Consider the following 24,820-nt stretch of genomic DNA (forward strand, 5'->3'; position numbering starts at 1 on the left):
TGATGTGGCGCTACAATATTTGGCTATGTCTTGGCTACTTTAATATTATTTTTATGTGTTTTAGCTGGCAACACTGGATCGACCATGAAAGGGAGCCAGTATTTAAATGAGGCTTAACTTTCTAATTTTTAACGATACAATAGCGATGATTATTATTTTAAAAAATTTTTGTTAGGCTTAACATCGATGAAAATTCAACGCAAAGTAGGTTAATAGCGATATACTAATATACTAATTACATGGGATATAATAATATACTACACTAATAATAGATTTTTTCATACTTTTCGGTTATCTGCCCTTTCAATTATCCGACCAGCCCCAGTCCCCAATTAGGTCGAATAATCGAGGCTCTACTGTATATTCTCTAAAAGTTATGTTTTTTAGAAATACTTTGAATACTTAACTTAGAAATACTAAAATGCTTAATTTAAAAGAAATATGCACCAAAATTGATATTATTCTACTACAATTGGATTAAAATAAGAAAAATATTTATAATATAATATTTATATAAAGTATAAGTTTTATAATGTTGAAAATAATTTAGCGTTAAAAAATTATATACAGTAAACCCCACCAACTCAAAAAATTATACAATAATTTGAAATTTATTGACAATAGAAAATTATAATTAACAAATGTTTTCAATATCCAGAAGTCTGTGACACCATGGATTATATTACTGTAGTTAATAAGTTATAAAGACTGTACATTGCAGTATATTGCAGTCATGAAATTTTTTGTGCATATTTCCTGCAATAGTAAAATCTACTAAAGCTTAGTAAAACCTCTATATAGAGCTGATTGTAATAAATTACTGTACTGTTTATTTACCTTCTTATTTTCTATGTCATTGGAGAAAATACCCTGCTAATGTAAACGTTCATAAACTCTGACAACCTTTATCCCCATTAGTCTGAGTATGTGGGATTTACTGTATCCTGTATTTTATCTATATTGCAATTCAGTTTTTGAATAACAAGTATAAGCCAGAACAAAGTGAAACGCCAAGTAAGAGAATAATATAATCATCTTTATGTTCCTTAACTGAGAGAAAACTACAACGTTACCTCAATTTATAATCATATCTTGTTTCTGAAAATTTATTGTAAACCAAAATCTTATAAATTAATATGCACTTTTCCATTATTTCTTACAATCAAAATTCGTACCTCTTATTCTGATATAATGTAGTCACTCTAACCATGATTCTCAAATAACATTAAAGTGATACAAAACACATTTATCTTATCAACCAATGATTCTACATGAAATAAAATAAAAGTGTTGATTAAGTTATTTATCAATATACAAGAAACAAATACAAAAAGAGAAGTGAATGTGACATACAGTACATTTCAAAATCTTGCCAGGAACTGCACAATACCCAAAAGAGACTCTGGAATATTTATAGTATGTCTATGAAAGTAAGCTGAGAAATGCTTCAAAAGCAGTTAAATTCATGTAACCTGTATACTTCATATACTTGTCCTTGCTTCTGTGCATCACATCAGCCTGGCTGAGATTTATGAAATTTACTGTAAGCAAATACATAAGTTATTAGACATTTCTTTATTTAACAATAATAAAACAAAAGCTGGTTAAGGCAACAAGTAAACAGAAATTTGGCACATTAAAATTGGCTTTTAATAATAAAATTGTAGAACAATAGTACTAACCTCAATGTATCAAGAAACAATGTGAAATAAAATGGAGACTAAAACTTATAAGCCATGTAATCAGAATGCTAAAGAATTTGAATCTCTCTGCATCCATGATTAGCATATTTTGTTCTTGTAAATATCAAATATTTTGTCTCATAAATGGAAGAGAGAAATAAAAAGAAACAACTCATTATATTAAATTCTCATGCATTGAGTACTCATAAATAAAAGTCAGTCCATAATCTAAAAAAATCTCTTTCAGCAGTTATTTATGATATAACTGCAGAAAGAGATACAAAACTATAATCAAATTTCTTTGTATAGAAAAAGTTTTCCTTGAGTATGTTTAATCAAAGAAAAAATGTTTAATTTACATAAAAATCTTGGATCAGTAAAGAGTTCTGAACAAATGTTACAATTTACTAATGATTTACCAATATGTGATGCAAAAGTATATTCTGCTGGAATATCACCATTTTCAGATTTACTGTTGGTGGGTAATGATGGAGGTGCTAAACCTCATGATTCAGACCATTTTCCAGTACAGTTGAAAATGATTAGAAGTTTAAAAGGTGCCATTACATTCCAGGAACATACGCAAAGCTTAAAATTAAAAAGAAGTAAATGTGGTAATTTTAATAAACATAGGTTTCTGAAGAAATCTGAAAATATTTCATATGATTTAATATTACATAAAGAACAGAAAGATCCAGTGAATAATTATTATAAATTAATATCATTATTAGATTAATATCATTTTAGAAGCTTAAAAAAGTTTAAAAATCCAAAATTTAGCAAAAATGGTTTGACAACAAGTGCTATTATGAATTAAAAAAACAAAAAATTTGAAACAATTTAGAAAGACAAACTCAAATCAGTCATTGAAAGAATATTTTGATAATAAAAGAATTTATAGAAATTATATAAAAGCAAAAAAGATAAAGTATTTTTCTTTTTTGCAGAACTAAGTGATACACTGAGTAATATAAAAGATACAAAGTCATTCTGGAATATTATAAATAATTTTCATAAACCAGTTTTAAGAGAAAACAAAAGATTATTGGTTTCATTTGAGAGTTGGTCTTGGTATTTTAAAACCTTTTCAGATAGTTATTCATATAAAAATATTCCTAGTTCCAGATATAATTGCCAGTTAATAGATGAAACATATGAACAATTATTCAGTGCAAATAATCTAAATAATAATATAAGAAAATCAAAAGATAACATTGCTCCAGGTTATGATTTCATTTCCAATTTTATAATTAAAAATTTACCAATGAATATTGTAGAATTCTTGGTTAGACAGTTTAATAATTTTTATAACATGAGTAAGATTCCTAAAAACTGGAATAAGGTTGTTCTATACATGTTGTTTAGAAAAAGGAGAGGAAACTTCTACAAAATTACAGACCTATAAAACTTCTTTCAAGCTTTCATAAATTATTTACATCAGTTTTATTAACCAAGTTTAATGATTGGGTTGAACAGAATAATTATAGAAATTATACTCAATTTGCATTTGTTAAAGGTGGAGTCACTTATTTGACCTTGTTTGTTTCAATTGCAATTATTCAATTGCAGCTTAGTAAAAAGAGACAAAGTTTTTGCTTTATTTTTAGATATTAAGAAGGTTTATGATTCTGTTATTTAAAATTTACAAAAAAAAAATGGTCAAACACCAGGCAGAAGAAAAATTTATAAGAATAATAGGTTTACTATTTGGTCAATATGAAGTAGTTATTAAACAAGAAACTACACAATGATCAGCTTTTGAGATTCATCATGGGCTATTACAGGGCAATCCTTGGTCACCACACTTGTTTAATTTTTATACATTAGATTTCAATGATTGTTTTGTGAGAGAGGAAAATGGTTTTTTCTAATTGATAGGCAGGTAGTACATTCAGTATCATATGCAGACAACATAGTGCTATTGAGCTGACAGCAGCTGCCTTAAGTAGGAAGATACAAATTATGTATGAGTTTTGTGAGGAATTAAAATTAAAAATAAATTCCAGTAAGTCATTCGTGATGGTATTTTGAAATGGAGGTAAACTTCCCAGAAACATATGTCCTTTTATCTTAAAAATGAAGAGTTAAAAATGGTCCAAGAAATCAAACTTTTGGCAGTCATGTTGACTCCTACTTTATCGTTTGAGAAACAATATAAAAAATGTATGAAAATCTAATATATAGATTAATAATATGCAGAGATTATTTAGCCAATTAAAGTTAAGAAATCCCATTACCCAATTTAGGATATTCAATTCTGTTCTGATGAATTCAGTTGGCTATGCTTCACCAGTTTGGTGTTTGAATAAGTATCAAAAGTTAGAAATAGTTGAAAATAAATTTATTTGTAATTAAAAATATGACACTTCCGTGTTGCGGCATACACGCCACAACACGGAAGTATCATATTTTTAATTTCTAAACGCTGGCATGAAGTGAACTACATTTTCAATTTATTTGTAATATGTTTTCATTGAAATATAATATACCGGGAAGAGATCTCAGATTAGAGTTGAGTAGATTTAAATTGTGTCCATTTTCAATTATACTAGCTCTATGATGGCTTTTCCTTTTTCACTAGACTTATTACACCATCAGTCAGAAAGAGGACAAACTTTAGAAAATCATATCTTTATTTCCCTGAAAATGCATTTCAAACATTATGTCCCTTTTCAACTCCATGTAATATAACTGTTTAGGGAATAATGCATACAAGTTAGCATAAAAACTTTGCAATGTTACAAAATATGTAAAAGATTGTTAAACTTACATGATTATGAGAAGTACAGGAAATTGCAACAATAGATACAATATGGATGATGATAATTGATTAACAGGTATTTGCTAAGGCAATAATTAAAATGGAAATGATTTATAAAACCAAAAAGGTTTTGAACTTACAGCAAATATAATGGTTCGATACATAACGTTGTAAGGCAAACAATATACATAATAAAGTACACAGTTAAAACTATAAAATTTAAAACCGTGACATTGTATACTGTAAAACTATTAAAATTATAAAATAGAATGATAAAGTAAAATAAGTGCATCGATAAAAATAAAAAAATTATTTACAGTAGAATTGTAAACTATGGAATGATTCACAGAAATAACAAGAAAATAGATGCCATTTACCTCTTTATTTATGTCCATTTTATGTAAAGAGAGTAATTAATTTAAAAAAAAAAATGAGATAGAGTTGTTACCATCCAAGTTATCGAAAATATTATATCAAAAAATGCAAATTAATTTGCATGGAAATAATTGGGTTAATCAAGTATCTACTACTTTAAATAAATATGGCTTTTCTATAGGTCCATTTATGGAGCGGAATGAGATGAGTAAACTACTGAGTTTCCAGTTGATTCAGAATGTTTTTGAGATATCCTTGTCACAAGATATAGATAAACTTAATAATAAAAAAATCGAGAATAGTAAAAAATTATTTTGGACTATCCACAAGTTAACAGTTATTTGTGTCTGAATATGCCTTTTAATATTAAGAAATTTTTCATACAATTGAGATTAAATAAAGATCTAATTATAACTAATAATTCTACATATGATCTATCTAATGATAAATGTTATATATGCAAAAATGAATATTCAAAAATACATCTCTTTGTTTTATGTGAAGCTCATGGACTTCAGTACAAATATAATCTTCATGAATTAGAAAATATTAAAGATGAAAAGTGTATGTACACTTTTTAAATAGGTCAGAGATTAAAACTATATATAATTTGTATAATTATTTTCAAAGATTTATTGATTTAGAGTAAGGTATTGTAAAATTAAAAATATAATTGAAAATAACAAAGATGATAGTTTTTTGTTTATAATTAAATGAAAATTGTTAATTAATTTATTTAATTGATTTATATAATATTATTTAAGGGTTAATCTGTATTAAACAATATAAGAAAAGTATTGCAATGTTATGTCAGTTATATAAAGTCTATATACCTCTGATGTAACGAAATTATCCTAATACAATAAAGTTTATTGATGACTAGCTTACCCGTCGTGCATTGCTGCGATCTCAGAAGAAACGAAATTCAAGCAAACTCGTTACGATAAAATTCAATTTACATCTTATTATTTTTATTGAAACTTATTATTATTATTCATTTTCATCGGGAAAACATTTCAAAGTGTTGTTTCAATTCTATTTATTTATTGGAGTGTTTGTGGATACACGATATTTTTTGTTTTTCCGTCTGATGTGTACATGAATAAATCGGAAGGTTTTTCGACGCGTGAGCCGGCCACATACAGTTGTCCATGCGAGAAGCACGGATTCTCCAAATTTAGCCCACACACTTGCTGCGATTGTCAGAAGTGCGATATTCCCCATTTTTATACATATTTTTAAATCCTTTATAATTTTAATTATTTAATTGCTCCTTCCTCTCTTCCTTGGCATGTTGTGAAATTTCTGATAGTTGGATAATAAACCGTTTTATTGTAATTTGTCTTTTTAAATTATTTTGAGTCGATATTAAAATTTGGAAAAGGGGGGTTACCTAGATTGGTAAAATAGGCGAATTTCTTCCTACAACTTCGGTCGTTGTTCGGGGTACAGTTAAGATTTTAACGAAGTTCGAGCGAAAACATAATTAGCAAAAAAAGTCGAAATAAAGTGATTAAACAAAAATGATTACAAATATCGTAAATAACAGTTCACAAATGCATATATAGAGATATTTTTTGAAGGGGGGAAATGGTCTTCACAATTTGAAATCGATCGAACACACTGTGCGCGAATGCTCGTGTAAACGCGCGCCATCTATCGTAGGATAAATGTACTTCGCGGGAGTGTATTAAAAAATTAAAAAAACTTTCCAAAGTTTTATGGCAATCGTACTATGCCACAAACCTTCGCCGGAGTATATTAAACAACTTCCCAAAGTTTCACGGCAATCGGATAAACGGTGTGGTAATGCATGAAGGACACACACACACACACACACACACACACACACACACACATTCATTTTTATATATATAGATAATGATAAAAAAAAAATTAAATAACTTTATCAATTTGGAAATAAAAAAAATTTTCATTTGTCACATAAAAAAATCTCATCTGAAAAATCTTACAACCAGAGAATGCATATTAAATAAATATCCTCATCTTTGGCAACATTTGATGCTGCTAAGCATAATAGCGTTCCTTTTTCCAGCTTAATTGAAATAAAATCTTAATAAATTCAGCAAATAATACTGTAATTATGCTATATGTACAATAATTAAATTTGTATGTAACAGTTAAAGATTTATTGCATTAAAATATTAACAGGTGGTAAAGTTGTGAGGATATTATGATACTGAATTAATAATTCGATTTAAATAAAAGTTACAAAGACCATGCAATTTAAAAATAATAATAATAATAATAATAATAATAATTAAAAAAAAGTAAATGTTGCCAAAATAGGTCCTACTGTAATAAATGTAAACAAATCCATTTTTAAGATTTTGCAGTATCCATCTATTGAAAAGCAAGAGTTTTTAAATGTTTATTTTGAATAATATTTCTTTATTTTTCCATTTCTATGAAAAACAAATAGCAGTATTGTTTTGGCCAGAAAGTTTAAAATTGTTTCCAATATGACTTTTTAGCAGACCAGATTTCTAAAACAAAACAGAATTTGAAAAGTGTTTACAGAAATTTATAAGCTTAATTTTGATCCTAGAATCTATCTCTAAAGTATTATTACAGTTTCATTACACATTGTATATCTATTCTAAATTCATAATGTTTAGTATTTGAATAAATATTTTTACAACAGAAAAATATCTATTAATATATTTTACCAATTATCTATTGATAATTAATACAGTATTAAAATTATTAACTGAAAAACAATTTTTTAGAAATAAAAACTCATGTTTACATTATGTTTAAATGTATATGTTAACTTAAAAAAATTATAATTGGAAAGTTATTTAAATTACATTATTATTATTAATATCAAATAAAACTTATTAAAACAACAAAATTCAATTTACCTTTTTTTCTAATCCAAATATTAAAGAAAACATTAGAATAAACACAATACATGTAGATTTTGTCATTGTATATCTAGAACAAAAAAAAAACATTAAAATTTGTTTTATATACTATTATTTATATTTAACTTACTTGTATTATAATATAATCTAATTAGAATTTTCACTATTTAAAAATTTAAAAAAATAAAAATAATTTACTTCCTTTGACTTCATTCTTACATTTTACGGTTTGGTCAAAACATATTTAGTACAGAAGATACATTATCATTTTGTTTGCATTGCAAAAAAATGTTTCTGATAACTGATAAATTGGACCATTTGAAGCAACATCTAAATTCAGTTTACTTAAAGAAATGATGAAAAGAAGAATCATGATAAACAAATATTGCTTATATGAAGTCTCTGAAACACAATGTAAATAATCCTATTTTAATTTGGCTTTAACAACTGCTTTAAAACTGCAGGTATTTCAATGTGAAAACAGCAATCCTGTATTTCATGGTTTTCTGGAAAAATATACAAGATGTCAATATTCCAATGAAATCAATTTCAAAACATCACTGACAAAATCTAAAATGACAACATATCCAAAATTTATGAAAAATTTAAAGAACCAGTATATATGGATTTCAATTGAAAAGACTACAAATAGTATAGACAAATATTACAAATGTTATCATAGATATTATCAACAAACCAAATAAATCCACTAAATCCTACCTTTTAACTTTTCTTAAAAAAGTTAATCATACAAGTGTTTTGTCTGTTTAATTCTGTAATGTTAACTTTATGACCTGAAGACATTTCACTTTTAATATCCAAATCATCATCATATATGGTAAAAGCATAACAGACTATTCTTCAACAGGATATATTTCCTCAAATTATGATATTTCTAGCTAATACTCTGCATAGGGTAACTGAGAAAGTTGAAAAAATTTATTCTGAAGATGATTACTTTATAATAAATGCATTAAATACTGAATATTATTCAAAACACTTACACAACCAAAAATTCAGCTTGTGAAACAAATTGGAAGGCATTATTGAATTTTTAATATTAGTTTTATATCTAGATAATTACATCCCAATACAAACACGTGACATCTGATGGCCAATCAGGCATTTGTTTCATATTTTAAATTATTATATTCCATCATATGTTCTATTCCGATATGTGTTTCTGAATAAGTTCTTTTAACTTGAGGATGATTGATAAAAGCAATTGAAAACATTCGTTTTTCTCCAACATTATGTTTCCTGAGCTGGATTTTTGGTTTGTAAGTGTTATAATTACTTTATTGCAAGTATCAAGAAAATGTAAAATATCCCAACTGTATTCTTGTACTCAAATAAACTGCACCTATTCTCAAATCCCACTTGCATGGTAAATTCTTAGACTGAAGCTGTACTGTAAAAAATATTTGAAGAAAACAGGAGATATAATTTCTAATTTTGATCTACTAATTTTGCAATTATACAAGCAGTGAAAACTCTACCAAAAACATTTCTTTTAAGAATCACATTGCAACAACTATTTTTGGTTTTTTTATTCAAATCAATTTTTACTAGAAAAAATGAATAAAATTGTTTTTCCAGTCTGATGGATATTGAAAAGGTTCAGTCAAAACTAAATTCTGGTATTGGTATTGTCTGTAGATCAGTTGAAGAAAAACTTGATTAAGTTTTAACAAAAAATCCTTGCTGGAAATCTATATGTGATGTAGTACAATAATAAGAAATAATTCATATAACATTAACTCTCTATTTAAAAACAGAAGTTGTAAAACATGAAATCTAAATCAATAATTACAGTAGATATTGAGTGAACATTCAGTAAAATATAAGGCTTTCTGACATGAGAACAGACAATCTTTTCAAGTTGAAAATTTAAAAGAAATCTACATGGTTTATATTTCAACATGTAATTGACAAGACTATGTCTTGTTTATAAAATTGTACTGCCCAATTTTCTTACCAGCATAGAGGTATGAAGGAGTACATGTCGAGAGTTGATATTTGGCACAGAGTATTAGGTGCCCAAATCATTTGCACATACAAAAATCCAGACTCGTAGGTAGTCGGGGGACCAAGAATTGAGTCAAAATAAAATACAAAATGGTGACCCTCTTCTACAAACAGGCAAAACAGCCACCTCACCCCACCGAAGTCAGGTAGGGGAGAGTACCACCCACAGTCATTCTAAGAAGTGAAATCTGACCTTAGTAATGAACGCATAAATACAAATAAAATTTGTAATCTAATTTTGTAAATTTGGGAGTGCTTCAAACATGATGTTAAAATGGTTTTATGTTGTTACATGTGGGTTTTTTTAACATTATCTAATATAGTAAAATCGTGGGATCGATAAAAATTTGACATTATATTAGGGTTGTTGTTACATCCAATGACATTATAATTGGGTTAAACTGTACATTGTTTGCACAAAATAAAGAAATAATTTCAGATGCTACAATAGCCATGATTATTGTTTTCACAAATGGGAAATTTTCGTTATACATCAACAAAAATTCAACCCGGGCCGACATGCAACGGAGAGAAATTTCAAAATCGGATAGATTAATTTCATTGAAAATGCAATGTGGATGTCTTCGTGGTCGTGGCCAGCGAAGTTTGAACGATCGCGCCCAAAAGCAGTGATACCAAAGAAGATTGGAAAATGAGAACAAGACCCACCTTGAGCGTCAAAGTGATTCTGCTTAGTAGTGAGTCTCTTAGACATAGTCTTGTCACAAATATGGCTTTGCCATTTTACTTGTTTTAAAAATGCATCACATTTGTGAATTATAAAATAATTTATTAAATTTAACCAGTTGTCTTCTAGGCTTATATTGTTTTATGTATCACTTTCTTCATTCAGTCTAAGTTGAATTTTATGCTCATTTTTATTGATTAAAAAATTAGTGGTTATTTGATCCTGAAAGTTAAATAAGGATTATCAGCATAATTGCTAATGAAGTAATATAAATGTACTGTACACACTCATTTCCGAGCTGCATTTCCCTAGAACTCTCATTTCTGTAAATTTCTAATTTGGCCCATTAGGAAAAAAGGCTGGACAACCTTTTCCTAATGGGCCAAATTAGAAATTTACATATATTCAGCAAGCCACAAAAGTACTTTATATAAATATATGATTGTAAAAAGTTCAAAATGTGAATATCAAGTTTTAATAACAAATATATATAATTACATAAAATACTGTATTATTGACAGTAAAAAAATTATAATCACACAAAAAAAAATAAATTTAATGTGATTTTTGACACTGCCTTCCTTTTATATTATTGTCAATATCTGTTTTTATGGTATTAATTGTAAGAATGTTAGTTAAATGGGAACCACTCAATCTATTTCTTTGAGCAGTTTTTGATGTTTTTCATGCACAAAATGAATTGTTCACAACAGCATGTCTTGCATGTGGCATAGTACAGTTTTCCAGCACCAATTACATCATTATGACATCAAAGTGTAGCCAATAAACAAAAATAATTTTTACAACATACTTTACCAAAATAAATGAAAAGGTACATAAAAAATTTAGAGTGCAGTGGGTCGCAGTGCAGCCGCAAAGTTGTAGGTTGGACATCACTGCACTAGAATTTATTTGAAGACTAAAAAAATTTTTTCCTCTTTAAACAGAAATGATACTAATTTGTGAAAGCACATTTATTATTATTTAAACATACATAATATTCAAGTAACCAAACACCTTATTCGGTGCCGAGGGGGTTTATTAAAACAAACGTTTTTGATCTAATCTATAGATTATCTTCAGGTTAGAACATACAAATATGGAATACGTCTTAAAATGGAACATCACATTCAAAATTCAAAAATATCAATAACGGATCAACTACTTAGAATAAGAATTAAATCGTAAATGATATACAAATGTAAAAATAAATAACATAATACAATATTTAAACAATAATACAACATAAACAAATAAAAGTTATTAAGTTTCGGTTAATGTGGTTATGGATCATATTACAGTTCATAAGCTATTTGTAATCTTTTTAATGGCAAACTTCCAAGCTGAAGGTAGACGCTCCGCATCTCTAGCATTTATACATCCTTCATCAAGTTTGCTCCTGTATATTTCCATTTTGCCATTAAAATGCTTACAAATAGCTCATAAACTGTAATATGATCCATAACCATATTAACCGAAACTTAATAACTTTTATTTATTTATGTTGTATTATTGTTTAAATATTGCATTAGGTTATTTATTTTTAATTTGTATATCATTTATGATTTAATTCTTATTCTAAGTAGTTGATCTGTTATTGATATTTTTGAATTTTGAATATGATGTTCCATTTTAAAATGTATTCCATACTCGTATGTTCTAATCTGAAGATGATCTATTGAATAGATCAAAAACATTCGTTTTTAATTAATAAAATGAAACGTTTGCCCCGTCGGCAATGAATAAGGTGTTTGGTTACTTGATTAGTTCTTTTTGCTGAGTACATTTCTGTTCTACATAATATTCTTTAAATACAAAAAGTTTTTATTTTCATAATTTTAACTGAATGGGAAAATAAAAAATATAGTAATAAAATTTAATTCACAAGTTAAAATGATTATACTAAAGATTTGAAATTTATTATAGAAATTAATGTTATAAAACTTATTTGATTTAAAACATTTAAAATTCAGTATATATTTGTATAATATTAATATAAATAAGATAATGATTAATGATCATTAATTCTCTTTCTTTAAATACTTAAAAATTTAAGAATGAATATAATTTATTGTATTTTTTTCACTTACAATGATATCGTTATAAATTCAAAACTCCAGTATGTTAAAATGGTTTTATGTTGTTACATGTGGGTTTTTTTAACATTATCTAATATAGTAAAATCATGGGTCGATAAAAATTTGATATTATATTAGGGTTGTTGTTACATCCAATGACATTATAATTGGGTTAAACTGTACATTGTTTGCACAAAATAAAGAAATAATTTCAGATGCTACAATAGCCATGATTATTGTTTTCACAAATGGGAAATTTTCGTTACACATCAACAAAAATTCAACCCGGGCCGACATGCAATGGAGAGAAATTTCAAAATCGGATAGATTAATTTCATTGAAAATGCAATGTGGATGTCTTCGTGGTTGTGGCCAGCGAAGTTTGAACGATCGCGCCCAAAAGCAGTGATACCAAAGAAGATTGGAGAATGAGANAGTTCGACAATTAAGTTTATAAAATTATGAATTTAGAAAATGACTATTATAAAAAAAACTTAATATTGTCCAACATAATCTAGCAGAGAATTAATACTCATTCAAAGAATTATTAGAAGCATTTCTTAAACTCTTAAATTTGCACAACCAATACCTTTGTTATACTATATTTCTCTTTTATATACTCAAACTGTCTTCTTTTCAGTATTGATTTGATGTTAACAAAAAGTCTATGTAAAACAAATCTGAGGAATAAAAGAGATGTTTTAGTTCTGCAGACTTGTGCTTTAACAATGACTTCTTAACAATCATTACCAAATGAAGCCTGTATATGATTACACACTAGAAATTGTTCTTTTTTTCTCTGAGACTTCATTCAATAAACTATTTTAATTAAATAATCCAAAAACTGTAAATCATCCTATTTATTCACTACCTAACTGGAAGAATAAATTCTTTGTGAATGATTCCATTGCTATCAAAGATCAACATCATAATTTTGTTTTTTGATTTTGAAATTGCAACTGTTCTAAATCCCATGGATCATACAAAAACACAATAAAAAATCATCATTACCATATATTTGTTATTTTTTTATATCAATTTATAGTCAACCAAACTTTTCTCTATTTTGTAGCAAAATTTAATGTTTGGTATTGCATTAACAGTAAATCTCAAACTGTATATTATAGGAAATAATATTGATCAGCTATCACACACAATAAATCTTGTTTCTAAATATTTTTACATGTTTGCAAAAGATTTAATTGTTGAACCTTTTTATACAGTATAAATTATAAAAATAAAATTATAAATTAAATGTATTCTATGTATATAATAGAACAAAATAATTTTACATCAGTCCAAATGGCTAAATGCATCTTGCACATACAGAAAATTTATTAACATGTCACTGCTATTTGACATAATTCTGCATCACACATGTCCTGACACAAAATCACATCAACTAGTAGTGAAGATGTTAAGGAATTGTAAACATGGTCTATTGTATCTGTTTAATATATTAAATTATTACAATATATACAACCCTTGGTCAAAAGTATGGAATAATGTTATAAATTCCTGCATCACAACATTTCATAGGCAAGTTTTAAAAAATATTTAATGTTTGCTTGTTGCTTTCTTATGCAAATTTTGAGAAGCTATATTTGCATAAATATGTGCTAAAATGAAATCAGTTTTATGCATCATGAAAAAAGTATGATTCATTTTACTAATCAAGAGTAGGTACAAAAATATGGAATACTAACACAGCAGGGACAAGTTTAGAATATGATGGGCATGTTCCATATTAAAGTTAATTTAGTGACACTGTTATTGCGTAATATCACACTTTCAGAATGAATCTGCAGAACCATAATTGTGCTTAATGTTTGCATTCTAAAACCATGCCAAAACACCAGAATTAAGTGATGCAAAGAAAGAGATGATAATTTAATATTACAAGCATGATGAAAAGCAGTAGATAATTGCAAAACATGTATAATGTACACAAAGTGCAGTGTCTAATATTATAGCTAAATATAAAGTACAAGGAACTGTCTCCAATCAACTTGTACCACACCTGTACAGGAGAGAACAACAGGTACAATAAGCACCCTTTCCATCCTCCACAGATGCCTTATTTCCCGGGCAAGTTCTGTGTACTTGCTAATTTTTTCAATGAATGCGTTTTTTATATTGTGGGTGTTTGGAATGGATATGTCTATAATATATGTGATTTTGTGGTGTTTGTCAATGAGTGTGATGTCTGGTCTGTTGTGGTAAATTGTTTTATCTGTGATTATGGCTCTGTCGTAATACATTTTGTGCTTGTTGTTTTCCAAAACTGTCTGTGGAATATACTTGTAGTATGGTTTGTGAATGTCTACCAATTTGTGTTTCTTTGCAAGCTCTTGGTGTATTATATTTGCTAATTGATTATGTCTGTGTAAATAATCTGTCTGTGCCAAGAGCTTGCACCCAGAAGTAATGTGTTGTATAGTTTCTGGCATGATGTGACATTTGTGAGTGTTGTATCTTTGAGTATGTGTTTTCTGTAGTTTTTAGTATTTATGACCTGATCCTGTATGGCAATCATGAATCTTTCCATCTCCCCAAAGAGGCATCCCCGATCTAACCACCTGTTGATGCAGTTTTGTCAACAAAATCCTGGGCCAGTTCATAAGGATGCCTACCATGGAGTGCCTTTTGAGCCCATGATTGCTTGATGGTGTCTATGCTTTTTATATGTTGTGTCAAGTCTGTATGATGTGAATGTAAGTTTAATGGTATGTTATTTGAGTCTGCTAGAGTTACTGTTTTATTTAACTGCTTTATGTAATTGTGATGTTTCTTGTTTCCTGTAGAAAAACTCTCGCAGTGACTGTATTTGTTTGTAGTGAAGGTTAACTATGTCAATCAGGCCACGTCCGCCATCTGTACATGGAAGGGTTAATCTTTCTATAGCGGATTTAGGATGATGTTGTTTATGCTTAGTAAGTGTTGTTTTTGTTTTCCTTTGGAGTTGCTCAAGACCTGTGTGAGTCCAATGTATAACTCCAAAAGAGTAAGAGAGTACTGGGACGACATATGTGTTTATTGCTTTAACTGTGTGTTTTGCATTTAACTGTGTTCTGAGGATAGCATTTAACCTACTTTGGTATTCTTTAATTAATCTTTGCTTTATTTGTGTATGTTCTGTTAGTTTGGCCTGTTGGAATCCTAAATACTTGTAGAACTCGCCCTCTTCCATGGATTCAATAACGTCTCCATTTCCAAGTGCAAAATCTTCTTTCTTCAGGATTCCTTTTTCTATGTGAAGTTTTTTGCATTTGTCTAAGCCAAACTCCATTTGTATGTCCTTAGTGTATGAGTGTGTGATTTGTAGGAGTTGAAGTTGTTTTTGTGTGGATGCATAAAGTTTTATGTCGTCCATGTACATGAGATGTAACAGCGTAAACTGTGTTGTTTATTCATGTCTGATATTGTAGCCATAGTGCGTGTTGTTTAACATGCTGGATAATGGGTTCAGAGCTAGACAGAACCAGAGATGACTCAAGGAATCTCCTTGAAAAATCCCTTGCCTAATGAATATCTCATTTGTTTGTATGGAAGTGTTACTAACCCTGAGATATAGTGTTGTTCTCCAGTGCTGCATAGTGTTTTGGAAGAGTGCAATGAGTGATGGCTGTATTTTTTACATGTGTAGAATATGTAGCAGCCAGCTGTGTGGAACACTGTTGAATGCTTTTCTGGTCTATATCTGCCATGTGTATGTTTCTGTGTTGTTTGTGTGCTTGCCGTAGAATGACTGAAGCTATGAGTAACTGTTCTTTGCATCCCCTGTAATTTCTATGGCAAAGTTTTTGTTGTTCTGTAAGAATGTCATGTTCTTCAACATGTTTGCATATTTTGTTTGCAATACATGCTGTCAATAATTTGTAGAGTGTTGGAAGACATGTAATTAGTCTGTATTGTGTGTGGTCTGTGGTATTGTTGTTTTTAAGTTTCATGTAGGTGATGCCCTGAGTAAGAAATTTTGGCATGTCTTGTGGATTGATGATGATGTGTGTTAGATGTTTAGATAGTTCCTGGTGCAGTAATGTAAATTTTTTGTACCAGAAACTGTGAATGTTGTCTACACCAGATGCCTTCCAGTTGTGTGTTCTGTTAACAGTGTAGCGGATGTCGTGTATGTTTATTTCAGCACAGGGCATAGTTGGTGTGTTAAGCAAGTTTTCGTTCTCCTCCTTGATCCAGCCTGCATCAGCATTGTGTGTAATTTATTATTATTATTATTAAAGGTTTTTAATTATTGTGTCAATTATATTTGTCAAAATAACTGAGAGTTTAAAAAATTCTTCATATAAATCTATATTTTTTAAATCATCATTTAATAATAAATCACTTATTCATAAAAGTTATTTCTAATCAGTTATTCATAAAAGTTATTTCTAATCAGTTATTCATAAAAGTTATTTCTTTTCAATTTTTTTTCTTTCCGTCAAATATCTAAATGTAATCAATCCTTACTCTACTTCCAAAATCATCAAATCTGCATTATGTTTTTTTTTTTTTTCATTTGGTTTATAACTAAGCAGAGACTGCATAATGATAATTCAAACAACTACAAAAATTAAAAGGATGTCTAGATTGTTTCATATTTAACAAGAGATGCAAGAAGTAACTAATTTTGAGGTTGATTACATACAGGGTGTCTGAAAAGTTACTGTGCAGTGAGAAATTCTTAATGACATTAAAGTTATATGTATGGTATTGCATATGAGACCTGTTAAATTGTATGCCCCATGTTTCCACTTTGTCCTAGATGGTATTACTGCTTGCTCACAATGTTCTGGTTTTTGGACTATAGTTTTTGGAAAACTTCTTTGCTGATTACATAATCTGCAGAATCTGGCCTGCTAGATCTCTGGACCTAATTCCCAAACTTTGAGACCTCTGGGATACATTTCCAGCATTTGCTGTAGGAGAAACTGCAATATCACACATATAAACTTCCCTTTTATTAAAACTTTACTTAAATCTTTTCCACTGCAGAGTAACTTTTCTGCTATCCATTTTTGCTAATATTTTTGGATTTAATAAAATTTAAAACATATACATATCATTAAAACTACCAATACTATTAATATTGATGTTACATGAAAACTAGTGTTCATTACATTCATTAAATATGATATCAGTATATTTCTTACCTGTAGGAGCAAGTTGTTTCCAATAAACTGGCCAGGATAAAACAACACGCTGTTTTCCATTGTATAGTTCTATTATTGTACGAAGAACAGCAGACAAAAGAAATTTTACAACTAGATGGCAAATAACAACTGTCAAAGGAAAATGGAAATTCTGGAAAAAAAAATCAAAAGTATTTGTAATTATGATATGATTGTTATTTCTACAATTAAGATTTATGCAGAAAAAACTTAATAATCACATCATTCTCAAAATTGAACAATTAATATGTTATTTAACAACTTTCATATTTCAAATCACTAAACTTAATTTAATTCAATCTAGCAAATAAACAAATCAAACTTATTATAAACTAAAACTGTTAACACACAAATATTATTAATTTATTTTGTAAATGAATAGTATTTTAGTTTTTAAACAAATATGGATTATATTCAGAGCATTCAAAATCAATTATATAAATATTAAATAATAATGTAATGGTTTTATTATTTTAATATGAATTTTCATTAAATTGTAACTTCATTTTCTGACATATAAAAAATATAAACAAAAAGCCAAAATTAATTCTTTTAATATATAATCTAATCGGTTCAACAAATACAGTTTATAATTAGGCTTGTCAACTAAAACAAAACTGAAACTTAAGAAAATCATAAAATCTGTATTTTCATTACAGAAAAGCATGAATCTACAATCTGATTAATGTAGCAATATCTAAGTATTCTAATTTTAAATAATTTATTATTATTTCTCTAACAAAATCACATTAACACTATACACTACATTTATTCTGTGATAATTATTGTTTATCACTATTATATTAGTTGATTTGAAAAACTTTCAAGAAATATTTTGCAACTTTATGATCTAATATAATAAAGAAACTAGCAAATAGCATGGGTTTTATTATAGTATCTACAAGATCATAATTTTAAAAGTGATAAATTAAGGCGTGAAGATTCCAAATGAAAACACATTTGGTAATCAAGAGAACTAGCTATTTATAGAGCAGTGGTTTACAAATAGTCGAATTGGAAACCTGAGGTGAATTGCCAATTTTTCTTATGGGTCACATAATCTCCTTTTCATAAACATTATTCCCATTTAAAATTTTTTTTTAAAGATTTCTAATAAAAAATATAAACCAAATGCAATAAATTGTGTGAAATTGCAATAATATAGTTCTATTATCAAAATAGCCCTGACTAACATCAGTAACACTAATTATGATAGTAATAGGTCTTCACATTTATCAGAAAACTAGTGTAGATACCCAGGAAAGTCATGATTACTATATTTTCTTTAACAATTGTGATCAATCTAAAGCTATTATGTAATTTTTGACTGCTAAAGAAAGAATATATATTAGATAAAGAATATGTATTATATGTAAAAGCTGAAGATCAAAATGGACAAATGGAAAGTGGTAGTAGCACTCTGCAGTATCAATCGACTGGAGAGAAAAGATTATCTATAATGGGAGGGAAAAGACCACCACAGTTCTATACGTCACAATATAAGCAACCTTCAATTGGAGAAATTGGTTTAATTAATGCCAAATTGAGCTATATTAATGCTACTAGTTAAATTTAAAAGTAATGAATTAAGGTGTGACAGATAGGTAACTGGCAATGTGTCTGCATGGCAAACAAAAGTTAGTTTCAGTCTCATTTCAGGCCAATTCTTTTCTTCCAAATCCTTCTAAATTAATTATAAAATATTAACACACCGGTAACAGGTTACAGAAGTGAGGATTTTACTCCGATGTTGAAGTAAGGATGAACTGTGTATTTAAAATATTAATTTTATTATATTAAATTTATCAAGACATGGCACCTAACACCTAACTCTATGCCAAATTGTTTGGCATTGATCTAAAAGTCAAATTTATGGATATTCAATTTTCTCAATGTAATGATATGGAGACTTATCAAAACATTGTTTAGGAAATTAGTAATATAGTCATTATATCATCAGAATTTGATTTCAATTAATAGTAAATATCTCTGTGTGCTATTTTACATTTAATCTGTTCAAAATATAATTCTGTACTACCAAAAAATCTGTAATAAAATCTTAAAATGTATTTCATTCTAATAGAACAAAACTACTGGTCAGGGCTGTTTATGAAAAGTGTAGGGAATACAAGAATTCTTTACAAAAAGAAAAGAAGGATATCTGTTTGAGAACTGGTAATTTATTGAAAAAATTTAAATAATCCAGCTGTTATCCAAATCCTGCATTCCTGAAAATAATTAAAATATCAAGAATGCAGAAATAAACAATTTTGATTACTTATTAAAAAATCCCAACTCATTCCCAGTCCATCAAATAACCACAACCAATTTCTCCAAGTGACACTAAATCACTGCAAAAACTTATTTATCTATTAATCCATGTCTTTAGCAAGTTTTAAACATAAACTCAATTACCTTACCTTACTTAATAAGACCAATAAAAAAATAAATGCGTGTGATTAAAGGATGTTTGTAAGTACTAATTCAGCAAGTAAGTTTGTGCAGTAATCACTACATAAATTGCATTTTATGTAATATGCAATATACAGCAATAAAAATGTTGTAATTACTTGCATTAAATATTATAATACTTGCATTAAAATATAACTGTATAAGAACAGAAGAATAGAAAACGAGGTAACATACAAAATGAATAAGATTCCAAAAATTAAAAGAAAACAACATTTTTAATTTCAGTAATATGTTTTTATTAAAGTAAAAATGTTTTTGACCTCAATTAATAGGTCTTTCTCAGTTATAATACAAATAACTGAATCAAACATATATAACATTCCAAAATAAACAGAATATATACAATTTCTAAACATAACAGAATCAAATAAGAAAAATAACAAAAATAATGACATAAAGAAGCATAAAATTAAAGTAAGAAAAATAAAATAAAAGCATACTGTATTTTAATTTGTATACACAGTAAGCTAGGCTTTATGAATAGATCACCAAGCAAACAATAAAGTGTCCTGGTCTATGTATTTAAGTTGATATAATCCTGTTTATTATGGGCTTTACAAATTTCCAATGATTAAGTATCTGAGGTGTTAAATTGTATTTTACAATCTAACCAAAATAAATTTCAAAAGAAAGAAAAAGAACTGAATATCAATTGTCCTTTGCAAATTATTTTGGATAAAGCTTAATGTTATTTGAATGAAACTTTGAATAATAACCATTCTTGAATAGTAACAGCATCTCATCCTTAAAGCTTGAGATGATAACCATTGTTAAATAGTAGCCAAATCTACATTATTATATAAAGATTTCTGAAAACTTAAGGAAACAATGTAAAATTAATAAATACTGTAAACTATGGTAAGTAGGTATCATATTTATTTACCTAACAAACTTTAATAGAAAATGAAATATATAATATATACAATATGCAGTAGATGTATTTTTAAATTATTTTCTTATTACATACAAAGTAACATTCATTATGAATTAAGATAAAAGTTGCCACATTAAGAATTTGTTTTAAAAATTGAACTTCATAAATAAATAGTTAAATAATTTATTAATAATAGACATCATCAAGATATATGCAAAGGAAATAGCAACTGCAGAGAAAATATGCAGTTTAAAATAGTAGCATAACTATTATTCAAATAAAACCAGTATAGGAATAATTTTTCTGAAGTGGGCTATTCAATTTATGCATCTACTTTTTTGATTAAGTTTAATTTTAATACATTTAAAAATATAATTATTACTACAGTTATTCTTATATATAGTTATCTAATTTATTATTTCACAACTTTGTATTTAAGTTAAAAATTTTAATAAAATCAGCAAAGTTGTAAAATAATAAATTAGATAACTATATATAAGAATAACTGTAGTAATAATTATACTTTTAAATGTATTAAAATTAAACTTAATTAAAAAAGTAGATGCATAAATTGAATAGCCCACTTCAGAAAAATTATTCCTATACTGGTTTTATTTGAATAATAGTTATGCTACTATTTTAAACTGCATATTTTCTCTGCAGTTGCTATTTCCTTTGCATATATCTTGATGATGTCTATTATTAATAAATTATTTAACTATTTATTTATGAAGTTCAATTTTTAAAACAAATTCTTAATGTGGCAACTTTTATCTTAATGACCTTGCTGCAAATTGCTGATTTTATTAAAATTTTTAACTTAAATACAATTTGCAGCAAGGTCATTAGCACCGATAATTAGTTAGAAGATATGTTGAAATCAGCAAATTGTCCTTTAGGAATTTTATGAAAATTACTTTACTTTTTTGTAAATTGCAATTTACAAATTTATGTTGATTTATTAAAATCAACAAAATCATTTATTGTGGAATAAAAAATTAGCATATTTACCTACATAACTTATATGCATCATATTCTTTTTGATACGTGCAGTGCAAGTTTATGTAAATAAAAGTTTATTTTTATGTAAATAAAAGTTTATTTTAAAGTTTAGTTTGATCAGATGGGATATCTGCAGTTGCAATAAAGATATTTCTTAAACTCTTACCGAAATAACAGCGACATTGTACTGTACATTTCGACTCCACTTATTAAAATTAATATTAATGCAGCAAACATTTATGAACAGTTAGTGTTTTTTTCTTTTATAACTACTGTATTTTTCACTTTATACTACACAACACTTTATTGGGTGTATCACATTTCTCACATAGATTTTTTAGGAAAGAAAATATATTCTTTAAAGTACCCAGTTGACCCCCCTATAACACTGTTAAGAATTCCGTTTTATATGAAATCCATGTTGTATGAGTCACTTAGATTTTACAAATACGTGAGCCGTTCACAGCCCAGCACATGTATTTGTAAAATCTAAGTGACTCATACAACATGGATTTCATATAAAACGGAATTCTCAACAGTGTTGTAGGGGGGGTTGAATGTATACAACACACCAGCTTATAGGACACATTCTAATTTTAGGTACAGTACAAAAACAAGTGGTTTTATAAAGCAAAAGTACAGTAATTATCATTGTTTTTCATAACCATATTTAATAATAATCATTCATTTTAACATACAGAATTTCCATAGATAAAAAAAAAATTGAAAATAAAACTTACTTTGATAAACCATTTTTGATAAAACGTAATTCCTATTGAAATACTATAACAAAGTATAATCAAGCCAACAGTTCTCAATGTAACAAAAAATGACCACGTATTGATCAAAAGTTTCAGATACGATTTTACAGTAAACGACGGACACATGGGACCACAACAACTGAATCTCGGAGTAGAAAATGATTTAGCAAAATCACTTCTGTTCCTCATACTCTTCCTATGGTATCATTTGATCAAACATCGCACATTGATGTTAGATTTTCTTACCACAGCGTATACTTTAATTACTCGTAAATATATCGATGCACTATCGATAATCAACGTAACGTATTCCATTTTCTGGTATCAAATGATTCGTATCTCAACATATTTTCACTACAATCTGGCAGAGTAGAATTTATATAAAACTAGAAAATATAACTGGGCATAATACCAACGATGTAAATTGATTAAAACTTGGCGTTCTTGATAATATTATATTCAATATTTCATTTTTAAAAATTTTTTTCGAATTAACCGGAAAACATCTTTGTTTTTGAATGACTTGTCTTCCGTATGTCTTTCCTGCAGACTGCTTGTCTGTCCTCTGACGGTAAAAGTTGGTGTCCTTTTACACGACGGAAATAACAATTATGAATAATGAATGTTTTTCGTTGGTTAAAAATTATAATATTAAGATCATATATTAGAAAGATGTAGATGATTTAAAATAAAACATTTCCTATTATTTTTTCATTTTTATTTCTTTCCGACCCGTAGGCGCTAAGAATGCCTTTTAATCACACTCGTCTTTGGTTCGGTTAGGCCCATTACGGGAGCGGCCGAGTGGTGAAAGAACGAGGTCGACTGTGTATTTTTATGAGCAATATGCCGAGTCTGCAAGTGTGGATCGGTTTCCAATTCACACTTACAGACTGTATATTGTTCATTAAAAGACCCTTCTACCACATCGACCATCGGGCGGTCCAGCTGTCAAAATGTATTAAGATAATACTTAGAACTAATTACACTCAACACAGATCCTTGTGTGCAGAGGGAATGTCATTGTAACATTAGCATACCCCCCGAGCACGTCTTCGGTCGTACCAGTTTGAATTGATGGTGTTAAATATATCATTGTTGCAAGTTATGTGTTCACAGATAGTGAGTACCTTACAAGTTTAAAAAATCATACACGACTACTTTGATCCGTTTCAAGTCATATCGAACCAAAAAGTAGCGGGCTTGATAAAAGACGCCACGTCATGGCCGTTTATTTATTATAAAAAATAATACATTGGTTATATGACACGAAGCGTTGCTACACAATACAAATACAAAAGTTTATATAATACAAATCATTGTTACACACATAGGTAATGACAGGAGAGAAATTTAACATTCTCCCTCAATGATTTGTCCCATTTTGCTTACAGTCATTGAGTCCAAGTTGTCTAGCACATTTAACGTGTTTTCCAGTACACACTGGTTTTGTTAAAATGTCTGCTACCATTTCCTTGGTAAGGCAGTACATAATACATACATTCCCATTCTTCATTTCATTTCTTACAAAATGATATTTGACAAAGTTGTATGAAAGTAACGGAGAATGATCGTGTGAGTCAACGTACGAAACATCAATATGTTTCGTACGTTGACTAACACGATCATTCTCCGTTACTTTCATACAACTTTGGTTATCCTCGTACATAGTTACTTTCTTATCGACGGTTTCCCCAAGATCCAGAAACACTCGCTTCAGCCAAGCAGCCTCCTGGGTAGCGTCACAAAAATGCAACGTACTCAGCTTCAGTCGAGGACAGTGTCACATTGCTTTGCTTTTTACTGTACCACGATACAGGACTGCCTTGATATTTAAAGACATATCCTGTATGCGACTTTCGATCTGTGTTATCACTTGCCCAGTCTGAGTCGACGAAACATTCTAGTGTGATTCTAGCGTTGCTCTTTTCACCTAATTTCAGCTTCCAATCAGCTGTTCCCTTCAGATATCGGAACACCCTCTTCATCTCATTCCAGTCAGCTGCTCTTGGTTCCTTAGTACATTGGGAGAGGATGGAA

The 24,820-nt window shown here is 28.3% G+C and overlaps 1 protein-coding gene across 1 annotated transcript in view; it reads right to left on the reverse strand.

Annotated features, from left to right (window-relative positions):
* Nucleotides 1-23,351, reverse strand: part of LOC111623555 (solute carrier family 35 member C2-like) — a 38,011-nt gene extending 14,660 nt beyond the window's left edge. The window contains exons 1-4 of the mRNA XM_023366170.1: nucleotides 22,760-23,351; nucleotides 17,624-17,804; nucleotides 12,513-12,543; nucleotides 7,704-7,776 (exon numbers count right to left, since the gene is read on the reverse strand). Coding sequence (XP_023221938.1) covers nucleotides 7,704-7,776; nucleotides 12,513-12,543; nucleotides 17,624-17,804; nucleotides 22,760-22,969 — 495 coding nt within the window. The 5' untranslated portion in view covers nucleotides 22,970-23,351. The remainder of the gene's footprint in view (nucleotides 1-7,703; nucleotides 7,777-12,512; nucleotides 12,544-17,623; nucleotides 17,805-22,759) is intronic.
* Between the last annotated feature and the right edge of the window lie 1,469 nt (nucleotides 23,352-24,820).

This window comes from Centruroides sculpturatus, unplaced genomic scaffold, assembly GCF_000671375.1.
Source record: "Centruroides sculpturatus isolate CEXI.00-Female unplaced genomic scaffold, Cexi_2.0 scaffold16, whole genome shotgun sequence".
Classification (NCBI taxonomy): Eukaryota; Metazoa; Arthropoda; class Arachnida; order Scorpiones; family Buthidae; genus Centruroides; species Centruroides sculpturatus.